Genomic DNA, 26,331 nt, shown 5'->3' on the forward strand with positions numbered 1-26,331 from the left:
AATATCAAATCACCCTTCAGAGCACATTCTTTCACAGTAGCACATCAGTCAAGAGAATTTCTTTTTATCTAGTGTCCCCACAGGGTGGTAATTTTTAGTTCTTAGCCTGACCCTGAGAGCCAGGGCAAGGCCAGGGGTGGGGAGTGGTTAATACATGTAGATTTAATTAGCCAATGCCAGTCTTTGGACTCTTAGCTTGGCGTGGTTCTGAAATCACGTCTACAGGAAGGACTGCAAGGAGAAGGACTGTTTCCCTATTAACTTTTCCATTTAGACACCATAAATGTAAATTGGGGTGGCTTACGTTTAACACACATTTGCTGACTAAACCTTAAGATCACTAAAAAAACAAAGCAATTCTTTTTCCTTCAGATAATGTGTGTTTCTCTCATTTTAGCAAACCCACGGCCCCTCAGACATCTGTGCCGCCTGAAGATCCGACAGTGTATGGGGCGCTTACGCCTGCGCTGCCCGGTCTTCATGTCCTTCCTTCCGTTACCAAACCGTCTCAAAGCATATGTCCTTTACAAAGAATATGACCTTTATGGACAAGGGATTTTCACAGGAACCTGGTAGTCAAACCATTCTGGATGGAAAGGTATAATTCCACAAGCTGTCTAAAGTTTGACTTCTTACATATGATTCATGATTTCTCACTTTACCTAGCAACTAAAATCTCAATGCAGTTTACATTCTTTATTAATATTGATATTACTATTCTTTCTTAATATCCTTAACACTGCTTCTCAGGGAGCCTGAGTGGCTTAGTCAGTTAAGTGTCCGACTCTTGATCCCAGCTCAGGTCTTGATCTCAGGATCATGAGTTCAAGTCCCAACAAGGGACTTGAGTTGCTTCTCAAGAGCATTCTGAAAGGCAGTTTACAAAAAACAAAACAAAACAAAACAAAACAAAAACAAAGAACTCCCCCCAAATAAATTAAAAAACCAAACCCAAGCCTTAAAACTTCAATTAGCAGAAACAGATCAGTTCCCATTCTGTATTCATTTTACATTAAATGTATTAGCTACATTTCTACAGGTCCACACAATAGATGCCACCCCTAATAATTCAAGGTAACAAATTCTTTTTATAGAGAAGTACATATATAAAGTATCTTAGTAATTACACTGGATAAAATACTGACCCGAGTACTTGACCTACAAGTTAGCTGTTCTTGTGCAAAAGTCCCAAGGCCAGCTGAATGTCTGTTTACTTGCAGAGGCCTGCACCAAAGTGGAGTGTTTTCAGCTAACTTTCAATTGCAATGCCATCATTAATGGAAAACTTGCAGTCCTTCTTTACACAAAACCCTGGCCAAGGGTTACCATCTATTGGCTAATGTTATCACTGGAACAGAAATTAAGTGCTTTCAAGTGGCTTATGATTCTGTACTGAACCTAGTGCAGTCTTTAACACCCAAGAAGGGGTCACTAATAGAAGCAGTTATATTTACTTATTTTAATAATGCCTTATAGTTAACATACACTGTAATACTGCAGGTGTGCAATATAGGGATTCAACAATTCTACACATCATTCAGTGCTCATCATAAGTGTACTTTTTTTTTTTTTAAAGATTTTATTTATTTACTTGAGAGAGAGACAGTGAGAGAGAGCATGAATGAGGAGAAGGTCAGAGAGAGAAGCAGACTCCCCATGGAGCTGGGAGCCCGATGCGGGACTCGATCCCGGGACTCCAGGATCATGACCTGAGCCGAAGGCAGTCGTCCAACCAACTGAGCCACCCAGGCGTCCCATAAGTGTACTCTTTAATCCCCGTCACCTACTTAACCCATCTCTCCACCAGTTTGCAATCCCAACAATGCACAAGTGTTCCTTGTCCTCCACATCCTCACCAACACTTGAGTTTTTTGATTCTAGCCATTGTGACAGCTGTGAGGAATATCAATATAGTTTTGATTTGCATTTCCCTGATAAATTATGTTGAGCATCTTTTCATGTGTCTGTTGGCCACCTGTATGTCTTCTTTTGAGAAATGTCTGTTTGTGTCTCCAGCCCATTGTTTAATTGGATTATTTGTTTCCTCGGTGTTAAGTTGTATCAGTTCTTTATCCATTTTGATACTAACCCTTTATTAGATGTGTCATTCTCAAATATCTTCTCCCATTCAGTAGGCCGCCTTTTAGCTTTTGATAATTGTTCCCTTTTTAGGGAACAAAATAAAAAGAGGCTGTACCTCTTTTTATTTTGATGTAGTCCCAATAGTTTATTTTTTTGCTTTTGTTTCCCTTGCCTCAGGAGACTTACCTAGAAAAATGTTGCTATAGTTGATATAAGAGACTACTACGTGTGCTCTTTTAGGTTTTGTATAGTTTCAGATCTCACATTTAGGTTCTTAATCCATTTTATTTTTGCATATGGTGTAACAAAGTGGTTCGGTTTTCTCAGCACCACTTGCAGAAAGAGACTATCTCTTCCCCATTGTATATTCTTGCCCCTTTTGCCAAAGATTAATTGACCATTTAATTGTGGGTTTATTTCTGGGTTTTCTATTCTGTTCCCTTGAGCTAAGTGTCTATTTTTATGCCAGTACTATACCATTTTGATTACTACAGCTTTGTAATGTAACTTGAAGCCTGAAATTGTGATACTTCCAATTTTTTTCTTTTTCAAGATTGCTTTGGCTATTTAGGGTCTTTTGTGGTTCCACACAAATTTTAGGATTGATTGTTCTAGTTCCATGAAAAATGCCCTATTTTGATAGGGCATTAAATCTGTAGACTGCTTTGGAGGAATATAGACATTTTAACAATATTCGTTTTTCCAATCCATGAGCATGGATGTCTTTCCATTTGTTTGTATCATCTTCGATTTCTTTCATCAATGTTTTATAGTTTTCAGAGTACAGGTCTTTCACCTCTTTGGTTAAGTTCATTCCTAGATATTTTGTTATTTTTGGTGCAAATGTAAGTGGAAGTGTTTTTTTAAAGTTTTTATTTAAATTCCAGGGGTTAACATAGTGTAATATTAGTCCCAGCTGTACAAAATAGTGATTCAGCCCTTTCATACATCACCTGGTACTCATCACAAGTGCCCCTCTTTCACCCCATCACCCATTTAACCCATCTCCCCAGCAACCTCCCCTCTGGTATCCACCAGTTTAGTCTCTATAGTTAGAGTCTGTTTCTTGATTTGTCTTTCTTTGTTTTAATGTCACTTTCTCTTGCTTCATTTTTGGTGTTTAGGACTGCAACAGAGTTCTGTACATTGATTTTATATCCTGCAACTTTACTGGCTCAGTTATCAGTTCTAGTAGCTTTTTTGGTGGAGCTTTTAGAGATCTCTATATACAGTATCATGTCATCTGCAATGTAGTGAAAAGTTCTACTACTTCTTTACCAATTTGGATGCCTTTTCTTTTTGTTGTTTAACCACTGTGGCTAGGACTCCAATACTGTGTCGAATAAAAGTGGGGAGAGAGGACATCTTTGTCTTGTTCCTGACCTTAGGGGGACAGCTTTTGGTTTTTCCCCATTGAGCATGATGTTCACTATGGTGTTTTTGTGTATATGGCCTTTGTTATGTTGAGGTGTGTTCCCTCTAGACCTACTTTGTTGAGGGTTTTTATCATGAATAGCTGTACTTTGTCAACATCGGCATCTATTAAGATGAAATGGTTTTTATCAACTGTTATTAATGTGACTTATCATCTTGATAGATTTGTGAATATCAAACCATCCCTGCATCCTGGGAATAAATCCCAGACTGTGGTGAATGATTTTTTAAATGTATTGTTAGACTCTGTTTGCTAGTATTTTATTGATTTCTGCATCTATGTTCATCAGCGATATTGGCCTGTAGTTCTTTTTTTTTTTTTTTTTTTGGTGGTGTCTTTATCTGATCTTGGTATCAGGGGGGATACTGGCCTCACAGAATGAATTTGGAAGTTTTTACCATCTCTTCTATTTTTTAGACTTTCTTGAAAAGAGTACGTATCGATTCTGTAAAGGTTTGGTAGAATTACCTCTGAAGCCATCTGGTCCTGCACTTTTGTTTATTGGGAGTTTATTGCTTTACTTGTAATTGGTCTCTTCAAATTTTCTATTTCTTCCTGTTTCAGTTTTGGTAGATTATGCTTCTAAGAATTTGTCTCTTCTAGGTTATCCAATTTGTCAGCGTCTAATTTTTCACAATATTCTCTTACAATTATTTCTGTGGTGTTATCAATTTTGTTTGTTTTTTCAATGAACCAGCTCCTGGTTTCACTGTAATCTGTTCTATTTTTTGGATTCTAAATCACTTCTAATCTTTATTATTTCCTTCCTTCTGCTGGTTTGGGGTTTTATTTGTTCTTTACCTACTTCTTGAGATGTAAGGTTGGTTTTTTGAGATTTTTCTTGCTTCTTGATGCAGGCCTATGTTGTTATAAACTTTCCTCTTAGAACCATGATACCAGTTGCAGAATGTTGGTTAAATTTTTATTCTGTATGTTCTATGCCACAGGTAAGTACAGGTTTCTATATGTGGAAAGAAACTGAGGATTCATCTATTCAGCCACCCCACTGGCACAGCGGTAAGAATAGAGTGGTAGATAGGATGATATAGGTCCATTTTCACCACAGCCTTGTTGTTTATATGTTTAGTGTTAGTATACATTTTTAGCATAATATAGTACATCTTAAGGAAACTGAAGTTACAGGATTTCTTTCTGATGTGGGAATTCATAGCTATACAGACTAACTCAGTAAGCACAGACTTAAAATTACTTTTAATACAATTTTCACATTAAAAACTTGCAAAATTTGCTGGCATGAATAATTTTTATTTTTCTAACCAAATTGTGGTGTCCGTTTATAAGTGAGTAGTGGATTATAGATATGTCAATATACAAAATATTTAGGATATACATGCACTTAGATAAATTACATAATTCTATAGTTTCATTCACTCCCTGGACCTTCTAAAAGTGTATATATTTTATAAAAACAAATTAGAACAGAAACTCCCAGTAGATGAAAAGAACTTGGTGTTATAGGAAAATATAAAGAGCACATGGGACAAATATGTATTAGTATTAAAACTATAGGCCAAGCCCACTTAAGCTGGTGTACACAATAACCTGCCCCTTTAAATTATATGTATTTCTTTAAATAGGGCCAACCATAGCAAGTATATATTGTCTGTAACATGTCTAGGGTAATTATCAAGAAGTCGATTTTTCTAAAAGAAAAAAAGTCACTAGTGATGAATTTGTATTATTTCCCAGTTTTTAGCTGTTATGGAATTGCAGTGGGGCTAGATGTGTAATTATTAAGTGTCATAACATATCAAGAAAAAGTCCATTTGTTTCACAAGCATTTGGAATTGGAGAAATAAAAGTATATATCAAATACTTCATACAAAAAAGACTATACAAAAATCATGGACTTTATTATACATTAAAAATCTCCTAAAAGCATATATCCTCAAGCCTTGTCAGAGAATACCTACTTTGACAAAATGAAAAAAATAAGCTCTCCACCCCACATGTATACCACCATTACATAAAGTTGAGTTCTTCAATTCTAAAGGGAAATGTAGCATGATTTTTAATTGTATATATGCATGATTAATAGTATCAGTGAGATAAGAACCAATTCACTTAACATTACAAAATCACCAAATATACAAAGCAGTTTTGCACATTAGTTATAACTTAATCCCAGTTCTCATATTAGCTGAAGTAAATTACATGAGTATAGCCACAAGAGACTAGTTAAAAAGTATAGTATAGTTCCAGTTTCAAATCTTTGTGTTATTAATGCAGAAGAACAAAATTCATGGAAGAAGAGTAAGCCAAAGTTGCTTAAAATAAAATGAAAGACTTGCTTGCTACAATCAATGTGTATGAATATTTAAAGTACAATTTGAATGCTAGGAGGTTGTTGCCAAAACCAATGTTAATATTTTCATTTTATTAATTCAGGTAGCAGAAGGTTTTGCAATACACGGGCTCTTAGGGTCTGTCAGCATTTATAAGATTCAAATCTTTGTAGATACTACACATAACTCAATTTAACTCAGATGCCTTTACCACACAAGACTGTAGGCTATGTAGAATGTTATGCATACCCTACTACCCTTTAACCAAGCATTACAGTAACAATTTTATCATGCCTAGAGCCTTTGGAAATCAAACTAATCATTGTAGAAATGACAAAAACTAGACTGGCTTTGGGGACTCTGTTCAGTCCCTTGTTGGGAAGTTTTAAAAATTTTAAAGGGAGTAGCAGTAATTTATTTCCTCTCTATTCATTACCATTGTTACAAAAGTAGTTTTCCTATAGGTAGCAGAATGCATAGTTGAATTAGGTAGACTTTCTTTTCTTTTAAAGAATCAATTTTGTTAATTTCTAAAACCATCAAGTGTAAGTTTGAATCTGAGAAGGCGATCCCAAATTCTAATTCAATTACCACCAAAGCATCCAAGAGCCAGAAGGGATATCAAAGGGTAACAAACCAAGATCAGCTTTAACATTATGCAGAAACCCATGGGCAGCCTTCTTCAAACAAAAAGGTGAGTTTTTTTAAGTTGATGCTTAAATATCTGCAGTATGGAATAGTTTGTATAGTTCTATAGCAATGGACCAAAAGTTGAAATATCTAAAATTGTTAATTCCACACACAACTTCTATTTGGTGTTGGAATGTTCTTTGGTCTGATCTGTGGAAATGGGTGTGTTATTCTAGAAAGTCCTATCAAACAGGACTTAAAAGGAACTACAGGTCTGTCTGTCCAGCATCCCTAAGTCTGCCAGCGTCTTTAACTCTAGCCTTCATTCTGACCCCTCTTACTAAGAAAGGGCAGCACCTGGCTCCCAGGCAGAGCACCGGCCTAGGAAAACTACCACCTAAAGCTGTCCGCCTTCATTACAGGGTGACAAGTTTCATCTGAACTAAGTGAGGTGACAACTTCATAGCATAAACAAAAGACTTTATGAAACAGAGAGCTTATTAATTCTCAAAAAGTTCTTAAAAGCAGGACATACCATGACTAATCAAGCGACCACAGAAATTTCAACTTCTACCAAAGGAATGACATACCAACTCTTGTGAAAGCATTCCCTCTAGAAAGCACAAAATCAACTTTCTTCAAAAAGTATTCCATAAATTTCTACTTTGTTACTGTATGTTTTGGTAACATAAGGCTTCAAAATAACAATTATCAAGTAATCCTTATTCCTGTTTGGCACATGGATACAAAGAATATCATTATCCTAATTTTCCCCTTCCACAGCAAACTGTATGTACAGTGTCAAACAGCCACACTGTATTGTGAGAGCTAAAATAGACGCTGTCTCTAATTCAGACCTAAGAAAAGACTGTATCAAAGAACAAAGGGCTTTTCCCTTGTATAATTAGTCTTAAAGTGGCTAATCTCTGAAAATTTTAGATGTATGACTATGTATTTTATTCAGTATATTTGCTTCTATATAGTTTTACATGTGAAACAAACAATTCTATCAGCAATGTTAAAAAAAATCAAGTTTTGTCACGGCAGTAGGGAAATGATCCTTCCTTGGTCACTCTTAAACCAAACATTCAATTTCCTTTCAATCTTTCATGGAATTAGACCTTTTACTCATTTGAGAGTACAAGTATTTACAATAATTAGTGCAAATTATTCTATTCTCATATATTAGTTATTTGCCTTTGTGGATATAAAGTGGTGTTCAGTATTTTATCAAAACATGGAATTATGAAAATACTGTGCATATCAGTCTGAAATTTAAAAGATTACATTTTCTAAACTAAACTCTGGGCATTTTTACTTTAAGCAGGAAACAACTGTTATAGAATTTCTTTTGAAATGTCACTTGATTTTCAATAAAAATTATTTCACACAATGCAGAAAATACGTGTTATCCTGTAACAGTATCTTTACATGTTAAGTCCTAATCTAAAATGTACTTGAACAAAAAAAAAAAAATCCCTTTTAATAAATTCCAAAATCTTATTTTAACCATTACTGCTCTGCAGCAATAATTCAAGTCCCAACCTGAGAACTAAGAAGGTGACAATTAAATGCCACGGGCTGTATCAATCTTGAACTGAAGACACTTAAGCTTCTTTCCCACTGGCATCAGCTGTGATACATCAGAAATGTGAGCAATCCAAGAAAGTGCCCTGAAATCACAGTACCACCTGCCACAATTTGAAACCTTAAGTCTAAAATCTTTTTTCTAATTATTTTATATAAAAGTTCTATTGCACATTTAATAATTAAAATATCTGCAAACTTGTAGAATGCTCTGTATAAAGGGTTTTGAACTGATTCAGTCAAAAGCTTCCTCACTGCCAGCAAAAATATTCCTAATGAGAAGAGGGAGCACATCCATGAATACCTGAAGCTGAAGAATGAAAGGTTTCTTATGGTCAGAGCCAATTACAATGCAAGACAAGAAGTTCACAATTTGAAGGAAAAAAGGCTTGAGCAAGTGTAATTCCTCAGCAATCTACTTCAAGGAGAGGAACAGGTTTCTCCTTGAAGCATGGAATTTGATGTTACTGCATAGTATATTTTTAAGGAAAAGAAAAATCAATGCAAACCTAAGTGACCAAGGTCAATCTTATTTTAAAAAATGAAGTTAAAACAAATAATATAGTCTCCTTGATATTTCAACATAGTTGTTACCTTGTGCCATTTCACCACAGAAACTCAATAAATTCCAAGGGGGGAAATACCAACCAAAAACCAAGGATAAGTTCATGCTTCTGACTCTCTTTTCTTTCCTTCTTCTCCCAAATCACTCTCTTCTGACTGGCTACTGCTAAGGACAACAAACTGCCCCTCACTACTGGCTTGGTTTGGTCTACTGGAAGCAGCTATCAACCGACTTTGTTCTTCTAAGTCCTAGTAGAAAAGACAAAAAAGAAACTAAGTTTATTGTTTGCAATCAAATGCAAAACTGTGCATTTAAAATACATACTTGAGAGCCACTTCGATCCTTCTGATCCTTCTGTCAAACACTTCCGCGCAATTCTAGCAACTTACTGAAAACAAAGACTATACACAACCAGTATGACACCAAAGTGGGTTCTGGCACCATTTTAGAAATCCTATAAAGGCCAACACTGCCCTCTTCTCAGTTTTTATGGCCAAAAACAATATTCAGACCATTGTTCTCTCTCACAATCTACCACATAAAAGGCCCGTAATGGATGACTCTACATCCCCACCCTCCCCCTGTCCTACTTACTTTGCTAAATCAGTTTTCGCCCTCTGTCAGCCTAACCTAGCAAGGAAGCTTCAACTTCAGTGTCATCATCACATCCTTCTCCTTTGTCCTAAGTCCAATTCATTCCCAAATCCTGCTGATATGTACTCATTAAGTATCCCACGAATGTCTCCTCTTTTCCAGGGCTACTGCCAATGCCACAGCCCATAACTGGGTCTTACCATCTCATGCATCAACATCTAATGCATTCTCCAGATTTTACTCTGAAACTTGCCTAACTTAAAGTTATCCTGTTGGATGGACAATGATTTGACACTCCTGGTAGCATTAAGTATTTATATAAATATATATAAATTCCTGGAGACCAATAAAGATGTCAGCAATGGCAGTTAGGTCTACACACACACACACAGCCTCTCAAAAGACCCGCTTTTTAGAAACAACCTTCACTGGAATATGGAAATATAAAAGCTTGGGTATGTTTGCTAAACGGCAAGTCAACTACATGTCAGGAACTATAAACATCCTCTCAGAAGACAGATGTCTTCCTTTTCTGCTGTGCTATGAACCATCTGGTTATAAAGTGGCTGAGGAAGCAGAAACAGACTTTCACTTGGAATTTCAAATCTGAAAATCACAGTTCTGAATTAGGGAAATTTCATAAACATTACACCAGAGAAGATCTAGATACTAGGACTACGTACCTTTTCAATTTGTTTTTGTTTACTGAGTTCTTTCTGTTGCTTCTCTTTTACCCTCTCTATTTCTTTTTGTTTTTCTGATGCCCGACGATCCTGAAACATAAAGGAATACAACTAATGAATTAAATAATTTTATATTTTAGACTTTTCAATATTGCCTTTGTAACCTTTTCATAATTTTTATACTTATATGGAAGCACACTAAAATTTACATTCTATCTTATCCTAATTCCAAATGCTGTGTCAGCAACAGTATCTACTGATAACCTTGCACAACAAAATCATTTTTTATTTCCTTGCTAATATGAAAGGCCTTCTATTATGTTAGATAATATTCTTAGAGGGGCACTTGGGTGGCTCAGTCGGTTAAGCATCCAACTGCTGATTTCAGTTCTGGTCATGATCTTAGGGAGGTGAGTTCGAGCCCTGCATAGGACTCTGCATGAGATTCTCTCTCTGCCTGTCCCTCTGACCCTCTCTCTGCCTCTGCACTCTACATAAATAAATCTTAAAAAAAAGAACATTCTTGGATAATTTTGGATTCTTACCAGTTCTGCATGCAAAGCTATCTGTTTTGCCAGACCAACAGAATCACAAATCTGAAAGGGGAAAAAGTAGGAAAAGCTCAGGCAGTTCTCACATTCAAGTATCGAAATAGCTGAGGTAACTAGCTTTATAACTCATTATAATATACTGCTTCAAACAAAAGCTGATTTAAGAATGTTCTAGCTCCAGGGCATCTGGCTCATTTGGTTAAGTGCCCGACTCTTGATTTCAGCTCAGGTCATGATCTCAGGTCGTGAGACTGAGCCCCATGTTGGACTCTTCGGTCAGCACAGAGTATGCTTGAAATTCTCACCCTCTCCCTTTGTCTCTCCCCTGCACTCCTGCTCTCTCTCTCTCAAAAAAAAAAAAAAAAAAAAGTTCCAATCCCCACATGAAGCATCTGTGAATTTTCTTCAGAGTCTCTGAGTTGCTGGTGCTGGGTCTCACCTCTGTCACACACCTCACCTTCAAATGGTAAGGTCTGCAAAGAATGAAGCAAGGAGATGCTGATACTGCTCTAAGCTGGAAAAGGCTGATTATGGAAATATAATACATTCCCAGAGCATCAGCTGCCAATGCATATAGTCAGAAGGCCCAAGCTACCTACCAGCTATCTTTAGAGCCAATGGGCTTTGGTCAAACAACTTTGTTGGATTAAGCCAAATTTGTTTTCTTCCACAAATCTTACTAAGAACTTCGACTATGATAGGTATTTCATAACAGAAACACAATTTGAAAAATCAGGTACCTTTTCCCCCTCGTTGTTTGATTCAAATATGTAGCAGACTGATGATAGATTACTTTCACTTCTCCCACCTGATGTCCGAAGAACAAATCCAAAAAGCCTCTTATTTTCCTGGTGCGTAGCGTACAAAACTACACTGGGTAATGGAAACTGCCACAGAAAATACCAGAAGCAAACATGAGATTTTTCAAACACAAGCACTCTTCTGTATGACAAATTCAAGTACTAAGTTATAAAAATATTATAAACAGAACATTAAAGCCAATTTTCTTCTTAACAGAATGGCAATCCAAGAACAAAAATGTCCTATTTGGTTTGGATTACCAGGTAGAATAAGACATTGTTGAATATCAAATTTATTAGTCATTTACACATATTACAAAATCATATTCAATAACAAAAATGGTCCATATTATTAAATGATTAAGAGCATGTACTTCCAGCTATTTCAACACAGGTAATTATAAACTCTATCATGTCCACCTTTTAATTCCTGTTAGTGTTTATCCCTTAACTAGGCAGCACATATCCTATACTAAAAAACTACGTATCATACCAGACTGCACTGATTCTTTAAGTATATGGAATGTTCAATTATAAATTTGGGGTGGGGGGAGATGGCCATTGGCTTAATTATAACTTGGCCAATCACAATTAATACCACTATTCAATACATATGGTCAGAATTACTATAATGATATAGATGTGTATATGCAAAAAGAGATTTCCAATAAAGCTTTAAACATGTAGAACTCACTGTGAGCCTTGTAACTTGTGTCTGTGGATCAATTAACCTATAATTAAAAATTTGGAAAACAAATTTTAATTAGGCTGAAATTAAACATTTTTTCCGCCAGTTTTTTAAGGGAGAGGTCATTACTTACTTTAAACAATCACAAGTGACTAATAAATGTGATTCTGTCATACGAAAGATGTTATGGATGGCCCGGGCAGCTAAGATTTGCCGCATTGTTTCATAAACAACATCTGGATTGTCATCTGATTTCACCTCCATAGAACCAAGGAATCGGACAATAAATAACTGATGAAGAATAGAATCTACAAAAGAACAAGGTACATTACATATCTTTAAATCCCACATCTCCTTTCCTTAAGAATAAAATACATTGTCACCTTTTAAATTTTCTAGTGAAAAATTCAACCTTGTAGAAATATTTAAAAATCACTCCTAACTACAGTGTTCAAGTTATAGAAAAATTAAGGTCTCTAATTCAAATAGCAAAAGGTCAGGTTTCAACAATTGATGGTTGTGAGTAAAATAAAAATTCCTCATACTATTCTTAAAGCTTTTAAATCTGAAATTTAACAAAAATAAATAGTTACTGAGAAAAGAAAAAAAAAGTTAATGGTCCAGTACCAGAAGAAAACACCAGTTGCTAGGAAAAGCTTAAAGGATATCTTCTGCATTGAGAATTTGATTCTGAGGTCCAAAGTATGATATTTTATAATTTTAATGAAATCTTTAAGCCTGATTAAGTTTTGCTGCTTTGAGTACTATGAGCAAAAAGAAAACTGTGAAGTGGGATGCCTGGGTGGCTCAGTTAGTTAAGCAGCTGCCTTCAGCTCAGGTCATGATCCCAGTGTCCTGGGATCGAGTCCCACATCGGGTTCCTAGCTTGGCAGGAAGTCTGCTTCTCCCTCTGCCTCTGCCTGCCGCTCTGTCTGCCTGTGCTTGCTCACGCTGTCTCTCTCTCTCTCTCTGACAAGTAAATAAATAAAATCCTAAAAAACAACAACAACAACAAAAAAAAAACCTGTGAAGTAAAGCTACCATTAAAATAGCATATATCAGAACAAATATATACAACAAATTCTTCACACAGTTTGCTGCTGAGAATTTTTTAAATGTAAGAATACTGCACAACTGTTTTACCTTCAGTTTCAGATTTTGTACCTCCTCCAGATTCTCCAAATGGATTTGTGCGCCTGAAAAGTTTTTAAAAAATTATGAACCAATGGTCAGTTATCATGAGCCATACGGAAGAAATCTCAATCACTGAAACTGGGTTATAAACTAAGAGTCACAAAAACTTGTACATACATTTTTTAAAAAGCTCTAAAATGTCCCATCCTGTTAAGGAACTACTATCAATGACCACTTTACTCTGACAAAGGCCCCTGCCTTCACAGTTACTAGGCAGAACTCAATGCTGCTGCATTCTAGAAGAGGTAGATGAGCTGACATGTAGACGTACATACATATACGCCCACATACACCCCAATATCCTATAAACCATGTTGTGAAAGTCCTTGAATTTAAATAAAGAGGGACAGAACAGCTGATTTAGCTTCAATACGCCAGGGATTTCCTAGGATTGCAAAAACCTCTTTTTAGGTCCTCAAAGTACATACTGTAAGTTAATTATGCTAATTTGAACACTGTCTAGTTTTAAACCTGTATTTCTCAAGGCATATATAACAATGCAAGAAGAAAAGCTAATTAGTGATGGGAGCTACTTCATTCCTCAGTGTGAGTGGCTCTTGGCACACACACAATGAAGGAAAAAAACAATTCAAAATGGGTTTTGTAGGGGCGCCTGGGTGGCTCAGTGGGTTAAGCCTCTGCCTTTGGCTCAGGTGATCTCAGGGTCCTGGGATCCAGCCCCGCATCGGGCTCTCTGCTCAGCGGGGAGCCTGCTTCCCCCTTTCTCTGTCTCTGCCTGCTTCCCTGCCCACCTGTGATCTGTCAAATAAATAAATAAAATCTTAAAAAAAAAAAAAACCAACATGAAATTGATCTCTATAATTGATGTCTGAACTTTTATATAAAATGCTAAATATATTTCTGTGATCAAATACAAATTATTTTTTTCTTGGTCACAGCCATGTATATCCAAATTAGTATAAATTTGTTAGGCGTCCAACCTACTTAAATAAATGATTTGCTGTGACATTTCCTTCATCCCAGAGCCAAAGAAAAATTCTAACAGCTTTCACATTTCTCATTATACAACGAGAAGATGTTTTATTAATAATTCACAGCATGATAATGTTTTAGTCTTCCTGGAGATTTCTTATTCTGACCGAAGATGATATTCTTCTTACAAACCTAGAGCACATGTACTACTCTGAATTTCTAAAATAGTGTCATGACCTAAAGATAGGACTGTCAACTTTCTTCTGTAACTTTAAGAGCCAATACCTGAATTCAAAATTAAATATTTTTAGAACTAAATTATCTCCACTTATTTAGCTGAGGCAGAAAATAAAAACCTGCATGATTCTTTCCCGACTATCAAAATTAAGTATAGGAAGTACAACATAATTGATACGTATGTGTGAGAGAGGACTCTCAGCTGCAAAAATGGAATCATAAGCTTAACAGACCACAGAACAATATCCCTCTGACGCCATCGCCCACCTGCCTCCCTGGCCAAAAGCTTTTGCTTGGCCAGGCTGATCTTCGCACACGGGAGAAATGATGTCAAACTGTATTGGGGTATCTGGAGCAACGAGAGAATCTAGAGAAAGGGCAGCCAGATTTGTGGACTCAGATCCCAAGGATCCCGAGCTGCTGGTTCGAGCTGTCGGTGGCCGAGATTGTCTAAAGACAGAAGAAAACCAGAAGATACTGCATTAAGCTTTCTCTTTTTGAAACTGAATACAAACTAGCAGAAAAGAAAATACAATTTTATAAGGTAAAGAGAGGAGAAGATATTTCAATAACAGACTTTTCTTTCCAATGACTAAATTCAAAAACATAAATGATCTCAATCTATAGATAAAGCACTAGGGCCATCTGGAATTATTTATTTAGCACTCTAGCTGGTAAATTTACCAACCTGAAAATATACACTTTCTATATTTTGGGGAAACTATTTCATACTAATGTAAGTAGAACTGCTAAAATCAAAGTGTTTGCTAACACTTTCGAAAGCCCATATGGTTTCAAATAACCCAAAGTCTGTTAACTCACGCTGCCGGCCGCAGACTCTCGTGCCTCTGCTGGAAAGATGGGGAAGGAGTGACAGCTTCCAAAGCTGACTGATTTACTCGTGCTGCAATTTCCTATTTTGTTTAAAAAGGACTAGAATTGGTAAAGCAAGGAAACCAAAAGTTTGAATACAGTTGTCAGAATGTTCTTGAGTTACATTTAAAATGCAAATTGGAGTTACTAAAGTAGTTCCACATTGTCTTAAGATATATAATTAACTTCATAACATTGTAACTTAAGCTTCCTCTTACAGACACAGATCTTTAAATATTTAACTACCAGATTTTTTGGATTAGGTTTGTATTGTTAGCACCTAATACAGCACCTACTATATGGGTACTCAATACATTTGTTAAATAATGAAATTCAGAAGGAGTAGGAATAGCCACAAAATTTCAAAATATTAAAATATTTTATGACTATACTGCTGACGTTTTCATGATCTTCCAGAATATATTTATGCTCAGAGAAATCTATGTATTTATTGATGAAGTTATCATAGATGTTTTCAGGCCAAAATCTGATAGAAAACTTTCTATAAGAGATATTTTTAAACTTACTGTTTTAATTCAAACACTGGCTATTTTGTAAAATAATATTTACGTTAGAAAAAAAAAATCCTAACACTTTTGCATTTGTCTTATAGTTAGCAAAAATATCAAAACAATGCCACAAATTGATCAGAATTTCTTCTCTCATTAAGTACAGATAAAGTAATTCTGAATCATCTGGAAAATACTACTTAATATTTAGAGTTCTGATAGTCTGTGGGAAAAGTAAGATAACCCTGAATTATTCAAACCCAAACACTGTATTCACCATGTGTTCCCTAGATATTAACAGGTTAATTTTTTGGTGCTTCCAAGTAACGTAACAGAAAGGAAATGCTAACCTGGCAAGAGATCAAATTAGTGCAGGCAAAAGGCTTTTTTACAATTAGCAATTGGCACTGATTTTCTTAGATTACACTCTTAAGATTATAAAACTAATAGAAGTTACTAATATTTTGGAGGTCATGAAATAGTTTCTTTGGTTCAAAACTTTTCCTAGGCATCTAAATTCTAGGTGTCTTGGCTGGTACCTCAAAGCCATTAATGATAAATACAGAACTCTTTTAAATTGCTCTTCTGGGGCACCTGGGTGGCTCAGTGGGTTAAAGCCTCTGCCTTTGGCTCGGATCATGATCCCAGGGTTCTGGGATCGGGCCCACATCGGGCTCTCTGCTCAGCAGGGAGCCTGCTTCCCCCTCTCTCTCTCTCTGCCTGCCTCTCTGCCTACTTGTGATCTCTGTCTGTCAAATTAAAAAAATAATAATAATAAATAAATAAATAAATAAATTGCTCTTCTGTTCACTTGAGCTCAAAACCTGAAAATCATCTCTAATTCTTCTCTTTCATCCTTTACATTGGTCAGTTACTAAGTGTCCAGCTGATTTCTTTTTCTCTCTTTCTACAATGCATTATTTCTTCTCTCTTTTGATTACCACACCTCTTCAGACCCTCAATTTGTGCCTGAACTAGGATAATGATCTCCTAGATGTTTCCAGATACTCCTGTCTAATCAACCAATTATACCAACAAGTTTTAAGACTTAGAAGGATATGGGGCGCCTGGGTGGCTCAGTGGTTTAAGCCTCTGCCTTCGACTCAGGTCATGATCTCGGGGTCCTGGGATCGAGCCCCACATCTGGCTCTCTGCTCAAAAGGGAGCCTGCTTCCCCCTCTCTCTGTCTGCTTCCTCCTCTCTCTGCCTGCTTCTCTGCCTACTTGTGATCTCTCTCTGTGTGAAATAAATAAATAACATCTTCATTAAAAAAAAAAAAGACTTAGAAGGATGGTGGCTTCCTTAAGAAATCAGTCCTGCTCTGCCTCATCTGAAATCATCAGCCCTGCACAGCCCTGGCAGGCAGCCAGGTTTATTGCACAGATGGGCCCACTAAGACTGGCAGAGGTTACATAGCTCCTGCCCCAAACCAAGTCTTTTCCCAACTACGCTGTAGCATGGATGCACCTGATTCCTTCCAGAGTTCTCCACATCCCTGGGTTCTTCAATGTGTTTGGATTTACCTACGCAGCTAAGTTCATCTGGTTGGATAGGCTTGCCACTCAAAGTGTAACTGGCAAAAACCTGGAGTTCAGGCCACCTCATCTTAGACATTCTCTGCATTTTAACAAGATCCCCATGTGATTTGTATGCACATTTTAGCTATTTTTCTTAATAAGAACCTTCAACTCCAATTATACTACAGGTTTCATAAACACATCATTTCTGCCTTTACGCTTTTGTTTTTCTTCTCATAGGAGAATGTTTTATTCTTATAGAATATATTTTACTCATGTTTTATTCTCAAAATATGGAAATCTTAGCCAGCTTGGGATCCTACCATCTCCACAATTTTCTGTAAAACTAAAGTCCACACTGATCTTAACATTTTCAAATCTTAAGCTTTTAGTCATTACCATACACTTTCAACCACATAGTTTTATACACAGTGTTACTTAAAGTTTTAGTTTTGTATTTCCATACACACAGGCTCCTGCAGGGCAAAGCCATGGCTTCCTTTTCTTTTGTATTCTTCTCCATGGTGCTCAACCCAAAGCCAAACACAGGACTGATGCTCAGTAAAAATTTGTCAGCTGACCGATTTCAGTTACTTCTGAAATACTTTATCTTTCTAGGAAGACCACATGCTCTTACAGGGATACATTAAAGCTACTCATTCAATGGCAAATTAAAAGACTTCAGAACTTGAGGAATTATAAAATAAATAAGAATCATTCATTTTTTCCAGGTCTGGATACCATAAAATAAAAATATTACCTCTGGGTTTTCACTTAAATATATTTGCTTGGATATGTTATTTATAGTACAGATCCACTGCAAGAGAAAAAAATAGAAAAATATGATTAATTTTTTTTCTATAGTTCTTCTCTTCTAAAAGAATCTTCAATATTTCACTTAACAAAAGTTCCATTAGAAGTAGCATATAATTGGGGCACATGGGTGGCTCATTCGGTTAGGCATCTGCCTTCAGCTCAGGTCATGATCTCAGGGTCCTGGGATCAAGTCACAAGTCAGGCTCCCTGCTCAGTGGGGAGTCCACGTCTCCTTCTCCCTCTGCCCCTCCCCTCTACTAGTGCTGTCTAATAAATGAAACCCTTTTTTTTTTTTTTTTTTAAGATTTTATTTATTTGAGAGGGAGAGGAAGAGAGAATGAGAGGAGAGAGGTCAGGGGCAGAAGCAGACTCCCTGGGGCGCCTGGGTGGCTCAATGGGTTAAAGCCTCTGCATTCGGCTCAGGTCGTGATCCCAGGGTCCTGGGAACGAGCCCTGCGTCAGGCTCTCTGCTCAGCAGGGAGCCTGCTTCCCCCTCTCTCTCTGCCTGCCTCTCTGCCTACTTAAATAAATAAAACTTTAAAAAAAAAAAAAAAAGAAAAGAAAAGCAGACTCCCTGCTGAGCAGGGAGCCCAATGTGGGACTCGATCCCGGGACTCCAGGATCATGACCCGAGCCAAAAGCAGTCACTTAACCAACTGAGCCACCTAGGCCCCCAATAAATAAAATCTTAAAAAAAAAAAAAAGGGCCCAAATTAACTTTATACAAGCAAATAAAAATAAACCAATAATGTTAAGTTACAATTTAATAGTCTATATTTGTCTTTTATATCATCCCCTCTTACTCCCTACCAAATAAGATAGTCCGAACTCAGATATCATGATTAACACCAATAAAAAAAGTTAAGAGCTAAATATATTCCTAGTGAATGCACTTTGCATACTTCTCTTCTTTCAGATTTATAACTAACATAGAAAATGCTCTCTTCCACATTTTCTGTTTCACACTCAAGGACTCCAGTCCACAATGAGCTTCATTAAACTAATAATCTGGTAACCTGACAGAAAGCAGATATTTGTCTACGTTCCTCACAAACCAAAAGCAAGTTTTAAAACCTACTCCTTTGCACAAGAGGCAAATAAAAATAGATCTCTATATAATTTCTAACATTTCTTTTACCAACAGTTAAATACCAGATAAAGTGGCTCAAAATCAACTACAGTATATTTTCATTGAAGAATATTTCTCAAGACAAAGGTTTTGAAGCGTCGGTTCTTGGTGGTAACTTACCTTCCATATTTGGTGTACTAGAAGTAAAAATGGAGCCAAAAATAAAAGACTCGTGAGGAAGAACAGACACTCCCAAATTTTTGTTTTTCTGTCTTTCATTTCTCCAAGGTTTTAAGCTTTACTTGCTTCCTGCCATGCTATATCAGCTGCCACTATGTTCTTAAGGCAGCAAATACTGTCTCAGAAAGTTGATGAGAGAAGGGAATAAATTAAACTGTCACCTCATGATACTAACAGCTTGCCAGATAGCAACAGTCACAAGGTCATTTCTGAAGTTGAGCCTTTAAAAAGACAAGACACCAAATGATCTCTAAGGTCTCCTTTAATAGGTCTACCTATAAAAGTCTCTGAAACTTGATGTTTCTTGAGGACAACAGATTTTTATGAAAAAAAATTTTTGATTAACTAGGATTTTCTACATTTCTATCTTAATATTTAGTTACTGAAATATCTTAAAATGTTGCTGAAGAAAATAACTTTAGAAAAAAATTTTACCTCCTCATGGTCTTTTTTACTTTCTGCTTGCAAAATTGAAGATCTGAAAAATAAAAAAGAAATAAGTTTGACCCTCAATTTAAAAAAAGATCTGAGAAAATTTTTTATCTTTAAAAGTGCATATAAAGCCAACTGGTATCAAAATAAAAAACCCAAAACACACAACCAATCAATATCTTAGTTAGGAAAAGGAGACCACCTGGGGCTGTACTCAGATTTTTACAACTCTTGACTTTTGGCTGGCTATCCATGCCAAGATATACCAAAAAAGAAACAGGTGTTGGTTTTCAGAATACAGCCTATAAAAAAGGTACACTGCAAATAAGACAATGCATTTCAACTTTCTGATGTTTATCATATATATTTCAAATGTAAATCAGTGATCCTAACAGAAAACACTAATTATACTCATTATTTCTCTCCAAAAATATAGTCAAATGAAAAATTTTAATGTATCACTAACTTCAGGATACTTAACTTTTCTATAGATGTTATTTTAAGAGTTAAGAGAAAAATTACTAATTTTGAATTACACCAGGAATGTGAAATGGGAAATCATGTTAAGCATTATTAGCAATAAAACTGAAAAAATGTAAATTCCTGTACTAACATATTAACAATTTGGTAAACACAGGGACTCCCAACATCCAGCATGATAAATGACACAGTCACTGACATTTATTACATATTTAAAGAAGGAATATGAAATTAAACAACTGATAAAAGACAGTGAACCATAACATCTTAACATGCTGCTTCAGAACAGTAAGAAAGATCAAAAACAGTATTTTAAGCAGGAAAAAACTGCAGATAACTTAAACATCTATCATTAGGAAAAATTTTAGATTATGGTATATATCCTTAGATGGATTACAACGTAGCCATTGTGAAATGTTTTTAATAAGTAGCTATAGATCCAAAGTATATATACAGTATTTCCTCAAATATTTTTAAAAAATGGCGTAAGGCAACAGACCAAAAAGTTAATTGTTGCTTCTAGTTAATGAGATTATTCTTTCAATATTCAATACTCCTTTTTTATATTTTTCTGTATTTTCCAAAAATTTGTTGTAAAGGCTACTCTATGGATTCTCAATTAATACAAAGGTAACAGAAGTCTTAAAAATTGCATATACACTGGGGCGCCTGGGTGGCTCAGTGGGTTAAGCCGCTGCCTTCGGCTCAGGTCATGATCTCAGGGTCCTGGGATCGAGTCCCGCATCGGGCTCTCTCCTCAGCAGGGAGCCTGCTTCCTCCTCTCTCTCTCTCTCTGCCTGCCTCTCTGCCTACTTGTGATTTCTCTCTGTCAAATAAATAAATAAAATCTTTAAAAAAAAAAATTGCATATACACATTAATGGACTAAATCATTAATTAAACCAGAAACATTTAACATTTAAAAATGAGTGTTTGCACTTACTACATATCAGGCACAATACATATGTTAGACTTTTCTTCTGTATAATAATTTACAAAGTAGGGATTATGACTCACACATCCCCATTTCACATGTAAAAAAACAGAGGTTATGTAACTTATCTAAGACCACACAGTAAGTAGCAGATCATGAATTTGAACTTTCTGACCCCAGGGTTAGGGCTCTTTCCGCTAACTGGTGTTGCCTTCCCCCAGATGGAGCAAAATTTTCAGTGAACAGTATCCTAACATGAAATCACAGGTTTTTACCATTTGCCCTTGTTTTAACAACCTCAAAATACTAAGACTTCATTTAACCAAGTCAGAAAGGAAAATTCATCTCATTTCTACATAATTAAAAAAGAAAATTATCTTAATACATAATAAGCCTAGAGTGGCTATAAGATATCTGAATGAGAAGGAATTATTATGCATTTCAGTAATTTAAAATACAACAGACTGTATTAACACTAGGAAAAAATACTAACTTTTTTCCATCAAAGGAAGTGATCTGAAAACAGTACCGCCTGTCTTCACAGTCCACAGCCATTACTGAGCAGTTGTCAATGTCCATGGCCAGGCCACCGGCCACATCCCCACGTGCCTGACTCATTAAGTTTCCACCCTGCGTGAAGTAAAACTGTCTGTCCCAGGTAGATGACACCAAGCCTGTTTTACTAAATGAAGAAAGTACATTCACTCTTTAATAAGAACACACCTGAAATCTCATCGTAAGCCAGACAAAAGATAAAGCACATCACAAAGAACCAGCTTGCAAAAAGGCACAAAGGTGCCTAGCAAATGTTTTTCAATCTCTAAAATAAATTCACGTACACTGAGACACTTTTGTGTTTGTGTATTTCCAAAAAAAAAGCTGGAAGGTATCAAACTGCAACTGTTACAATGATGCTCCATAAGTTACAGTTCAACTTTCAGGAGAAGAAATTCAAACGAAAAGAATTCATTTTACTTCTAAGGTGAACTTGCTTTATCCTATCTTTAGATAAAACTTTTAGAAGTTGGGGCACCTGCATGGCTCAGTCGTTGAGCTCTGCCTTCAGTTCAGATCATGATCTGTGTCCTGGGATGGAGCCCCACGCCAGGCTCTCTGCTCAGCAGGGAGTCTGCTTCTCCCTCTCCCACGCCCCCTGCTTGTGTTCCCTCTCTCTCTGTCAAATAAATAAATAAAATCTTCAAAAAAATATTTATTTTTTTAAACTTTTAGAAGTTGACCCGATGGTATAATTGTATTTTAAAGTATAATAAAAATGACTTTTTATAATAAAAATGATTTTTTAAAAAAAGATTTTATTTATTTGACAGTGAGAGGGAACACAAGCAGGGGGAACAGGAGTGGGAGAGGGAGAAGCAGACTTCCCACTAAGCACAGAGCCCCATGTGGGGCTCGATCCCAGAACCGTGGGATCATGACCCAAGCAAATGGCAGATGCCTAATGACTGAGCCACCCAGGCACCCCATAAAAATGATATTTAATAGCATTCATGAAATTCTAGATTTATTTAAACTCAAATTCATCTCACTTTAAAAATAATTCTGTATTATTCAATAAATATCTAAACAGAATTATACTTCTGAAAATTATTCATGTATTCCACCTCTCAAAAAGTTGACAAACATGAATACCGCTAACTAAAATGATTCAACCTTCAGTAAAAGAAAATAATTTAGCAGACAATATCAATCATACATTATATTCACTTGATACTACCTTATATGATATACAACATACGAAAATAACTATAGTTTTCTTACTTCCTAGCATTAAGGTATCCAGCCTTCCGGGTTAAGTTTCGATTAACAGGAAATTTCATGGGATCTGGGTCAGGCACATATAAGGGGTCACTGGCTACTTCCAAATCTTCTATTGTCTGCTGCATGGTCTCGACATCATTGTCCATTTCCCTACGAACGCTAACAGAGAAAACATACTATTTACTACCAACCACAACAAAGAACTCCTTACCAATCATGTTTATCTATATATTTGCTTTGCATATCTTTTCTTAAAGACAGCAACAACAGCACAGGTGGCTAAAATAACATGAACGCATGATGAAATAGCTTTACATTTTATTTGAAAGTAGTTATTATAGAAATAATACCAAATTAAAAAATGGATGAAGCCACGCTGAATACCCAACTTTGGAATAATTTTCAAAGTGTCCTGCATATCCCAGATTGACCATATCACTGAGCAGAATTTTGAACCTGCTTAGAACTGCTTGCTTAGAACCCGCTTAGAACTGCTTGCTTTCAGGGCGCCTGGGTGGCTCAGATGGTTAGGCATCTGCCTTTGGCTCAGGTCATGATCCCAGGGTCCTGGGATCGAGCCCAGCATCAGGCTCCCTACTCATCAGGGAATCCACTTCTCCCTCTCTCTCCCCACTGTCTGCCCTGCTTGTGTTCTCTCACTCTCTCTATAAAATAAAATAAAATAAAATCTTAAAAAAAAAAAAACTGCTTGCCCTCTTTAAGTTTTCATGGCTTAGAAAGCAAGATTTATTTAGTAACTCCCATCTGTCCCCCACAATTCAGGTAATTGTGAAGGTAATGAACTTACGGATAATTACTATTATGTGTCTGTTATACACAGACATAAAACCCAGGTTAGAATAAAATATCATCGGGGCGCCTGGGTGGCTCAGTGGGTTAAGCCGCTGCCTTCGGCTCAGGTCATGATCTCAGGGTCCTGGGATCGAGTCCCGCATCGGGCTCTCTGCTCAGCAGGGAGCCTGCTTCCCTCTCTCTCTCTCTGCCTGCCTCTCTGCCTACTTGTGATCTCTGTCTGTCAAATAAATAAATAAAATCTTAAAAAAAAAAAAAAAGAATAAAATATCATCAAACTTGACAGAGCTATGAAATTCAGAGCTCAGATTCTATGGAAAAGATGGTAAAAAATCAAGAAGTATCCATGAGCCATGTGAGACACAGTCTCATGGCAAGGAAAACAGCCCCTCAGGAAATTCAATGCTAAATATTTTTAGATTATGGCATTTAGTTGTTAACTTATTCTCATAACTTCATTTTCAATTTTAAGGAAGAAAGTACTTACTTCTGTACACTTGTTCCAATATTAGTCAAGAATTCTTCCAGCTGTTCATTGAGATTTTCAGAACCCATCTTAAAAAAACTTATCTGGGGCAAGAAGGTGTGTGAGTGGGAGGATGAATAACAGAAACATACACATACAAGAAACACAGTGAATCATATAAACAATCTCCAAGATACATGGTAAGGTAAAGAACAAAGGAATATTCCCAATTGTCCACTAGTTTACAATGACTTCTACTGGCCTTAGAACCATTGAAGAAACCAGACTTTAATTTCACTGTACATCTTTGTGAGTAAGCAATTATAAAATTAGAAAATGTTAAAATATATATAATAAGTTATATTAACTCTTATATTTATACAAAGACATATGTTATATTGAGGAATAATAAGCACTCATATTTGAAGGAATCTTCGAATTTCTTTAAACTCTTAATTTTTAGGGGTGTGCCATCACATATTACCCAAATTCACTTTTCTAGCCTCCTTCCTGATGCAAACCTCTTGGGACACTTTGGATCTCATCTATTATTTTTACCTCAGGAGGTATGCAAGGAACAGGAAACAAACTCAAACTTGCCCATTCTCTTTCAAATCTATTCCAAAGTCAGAGTGAATGGAAATTCCATCAGTAGGAATAACTCCAGAATTCATTCAGCTTTCTGATCCCTGTCCCCCACCTGTGATGTACAAGATCTAAATACTAGGTAAGTGTTTTTATTTATCCTAAACTATGTGAAATCTTCATTTGCAAGAAAAACCATCCTAACTTTCTCAAAATAGCATTCTGATGACATTTTAAATTACTTTTGAAAACAGAGATCCAAATAGAATATTTTGACCTTAGTTTGTAATACGCTTACACTTCACATAAATATCAAACTTAACATAAAGTTTTTAGGACAGTTATAATCCAAAACACAGTGCAGTCAGTATTTACCTGAGCTTGCATGTACCCAAGTAGAGGTTCTAACAGTGCTATTTTCTTTTTGTATTGAAGAGTATTTAATGCACAAAAATAATGCATCATGGTCTGGTGTTGTTTTTTTCTTGAAGTGTAGACATCTTCTGTTACTTCATACTTTACCTTTGAGTAAAAACATTAAAAATACTATTATTTCCTTAATTGTGTAATTATCTTTAGCAGCAGCTGTAGGGAAGAGTCCATCCAAGGAAAAATGTGTATCAACTATGCATCTTTATTTTCTGAGATAGTAGAAATCCTATAAAATACCCACCACTCCATCTTAAAATGCACATTTAAAGCCGAATTCTGCACATAACTAAGAATGATACAATAACTGAACTAAGTGTAGCAGAGTCTACCACACAGATCAAAGGCAGATAGGGATTTGGTATTAGCTTAGTCATTAGGTTTTTGTTTGTTTGTTTTTTAGTCATTAGTTTTTGATCTTGGTAAGTTCACAGCATACTTCTCTTCTGGTTCTGCCCTGCTGTTCTTCCTCTCTTATACTTGTTTTCTTTCACCCACACTTAAAATACTTGTGCTCCTTTAAGTTCTTGTATTCAGACAATATTTATTGAGCACCTATTATGTAATATGCATTAGGCTCTTCTCTCTTGTTGCTTTCCTTAGAATACCAAATCCAGTACTAAGAATATTCCAATACACCAATGACTCCCAAATTTTTAACTCTCACCTTTCACTTTTTTTGTAATTTTATTTATTTATGTGAGAGAGAGAGAGAGAGAGAGCACGAGCAGGGAGAGGGAGAAGCAGACTCCCCGCTGAGTGGAGAGCCTGATGCAGGTCTTGATCCCAGGATTCTGGGATCATGGCCTGAGCCGAAGGCAGACACCCAACTGACTAAGCCATCCAGACAGCCCTTGCCCTTCACTCTCCTAAGTGTCAGAGGAAGTACGTTTCCAGCTGGGTTTCTCTCTCTGTGTGTGTGTATGTGCACTTGTGCACAAATGTGTGTTTAAATGTGCCGAACATGCATGTACAAAACTGAATACAGTATCTTCCCCTCAAAGCCTCTGTTTTATTAGCTTTTTATTATTATTTTTTTAAATATTTTATTTATTTATTTGACAGAGATCCCAAGTAGGCAGAGCAACAGGCAGAGAGAGGGAGA

General features: G+C 36.2%; 2 protein-coding genes across 4 annotated transcripts in view; one reads left to right on the forward strand and one right to left on the reverse strand.

The window, feature by feature from the left end:
- The window catches only part of ASB14 (ankyrin repeat and SOCS box containing 14), a 59,048-nt gene that overhangs the window by 20,381 nt on the left and 12,336 nt on the right, over positions 1 to 26,331 (forward strand). For 2 of the 3 annotated variants that reach the window (XM_082739532.1, XM_082739531.1), the window contains one exon: positions 398 to 1,558. In XM_082739532.1, coding sequence (XP_082595658.1) covers positions 398 to 576 — 179 coding nt within the window. In that variant the 3' untranslated portion in view covers positions 577 to 1,558. Of the gene's footprint in view, positions 1 to 397; positions 1,559 to 26,331 lie in introns of those variants that run through there. The other variant, XM_082739530.1, reaches the window with a different exon arrangement.
- Positions 4,763 to 26,331, reverse strand: part of APPL1 (adaptor protein, phosphotyrosine interacting with PH domain and leucine zipper 1) — a 40,530-nt gene continuing 18,961 nt past the window's right edge. The window contains exons 8-22 of the mRNA XM_082739149.1: positions 25,173 to 25,319; positions 24,234 to 24,316; positions 22,934 to 23,092; positions 21,648 to 21,836; positions 19,745 to 19,787; positions 17,945 to 18,001; positions 15,108 to 15,199; positions 14,553 to 14,735; positions 13,065 to 13,117; positions 12,055 to 12,229; positions 11,928 to 11,964; positions 11,174 to 11,320; positions 10,428 to 10,478; positions 9,883 to 9,972; positions 4,763 to 8,853 (exon numbers count right to left, since the gene is read on the reverse strand). Of these exons, the coding sequence (XP_082595275.1) occupies positions 8,707 to 8,853; positions 9,883 to 9,972; positions 10,428 to 10,478; positions 11,174 to 11,320; positions 11,928 to 11,964; positions 12,055 to 12,229; positions 13,065 to 13,117; positions 14,553 to 14,735; positions 15,108 to 15,199; positions 17,945 to 18,001; positions 19,745 to 19,787; positions 21,648 to 21,836; positions 22,934 to 23,092; positions 24,234 to 24,316; positions 25,173 to 25,319 (1,653 nt within the window). The 3' untranslated portion in view covers positions 4,763 to 8,706. The remainder of the gene's footprint in view (positions 8,854 to 9,882; positions 9,973 to 10,427; positions 10,479 to 11,173; positions 11,321 to 11,927; positions 11,965 to 12,054; positions 12,230 to 13,064; positions 13,118 to 14,552; positions 14,736 to 15,107; positions 15,200 to 17,944; positions 18,002 to 19,744; positions 19,788 to 21,647; positions 21,837 to 22,933; positions 23,093 to 24,233; positions 24,317 to 25,172; positions 25,320 to 26,331) is intronic.

Source organism: Mustela nivalis (genome assembly GCF_964662115.1).
Source record: "Mustela nivalis genome assembly, chromosome: 1".
Classification (NCBI taxonomy): Eukaryota; Metazoa; Chordata; class Mammalia; order Carnivora; family Mustelidae; genus Mustela; species Mustela nivalis.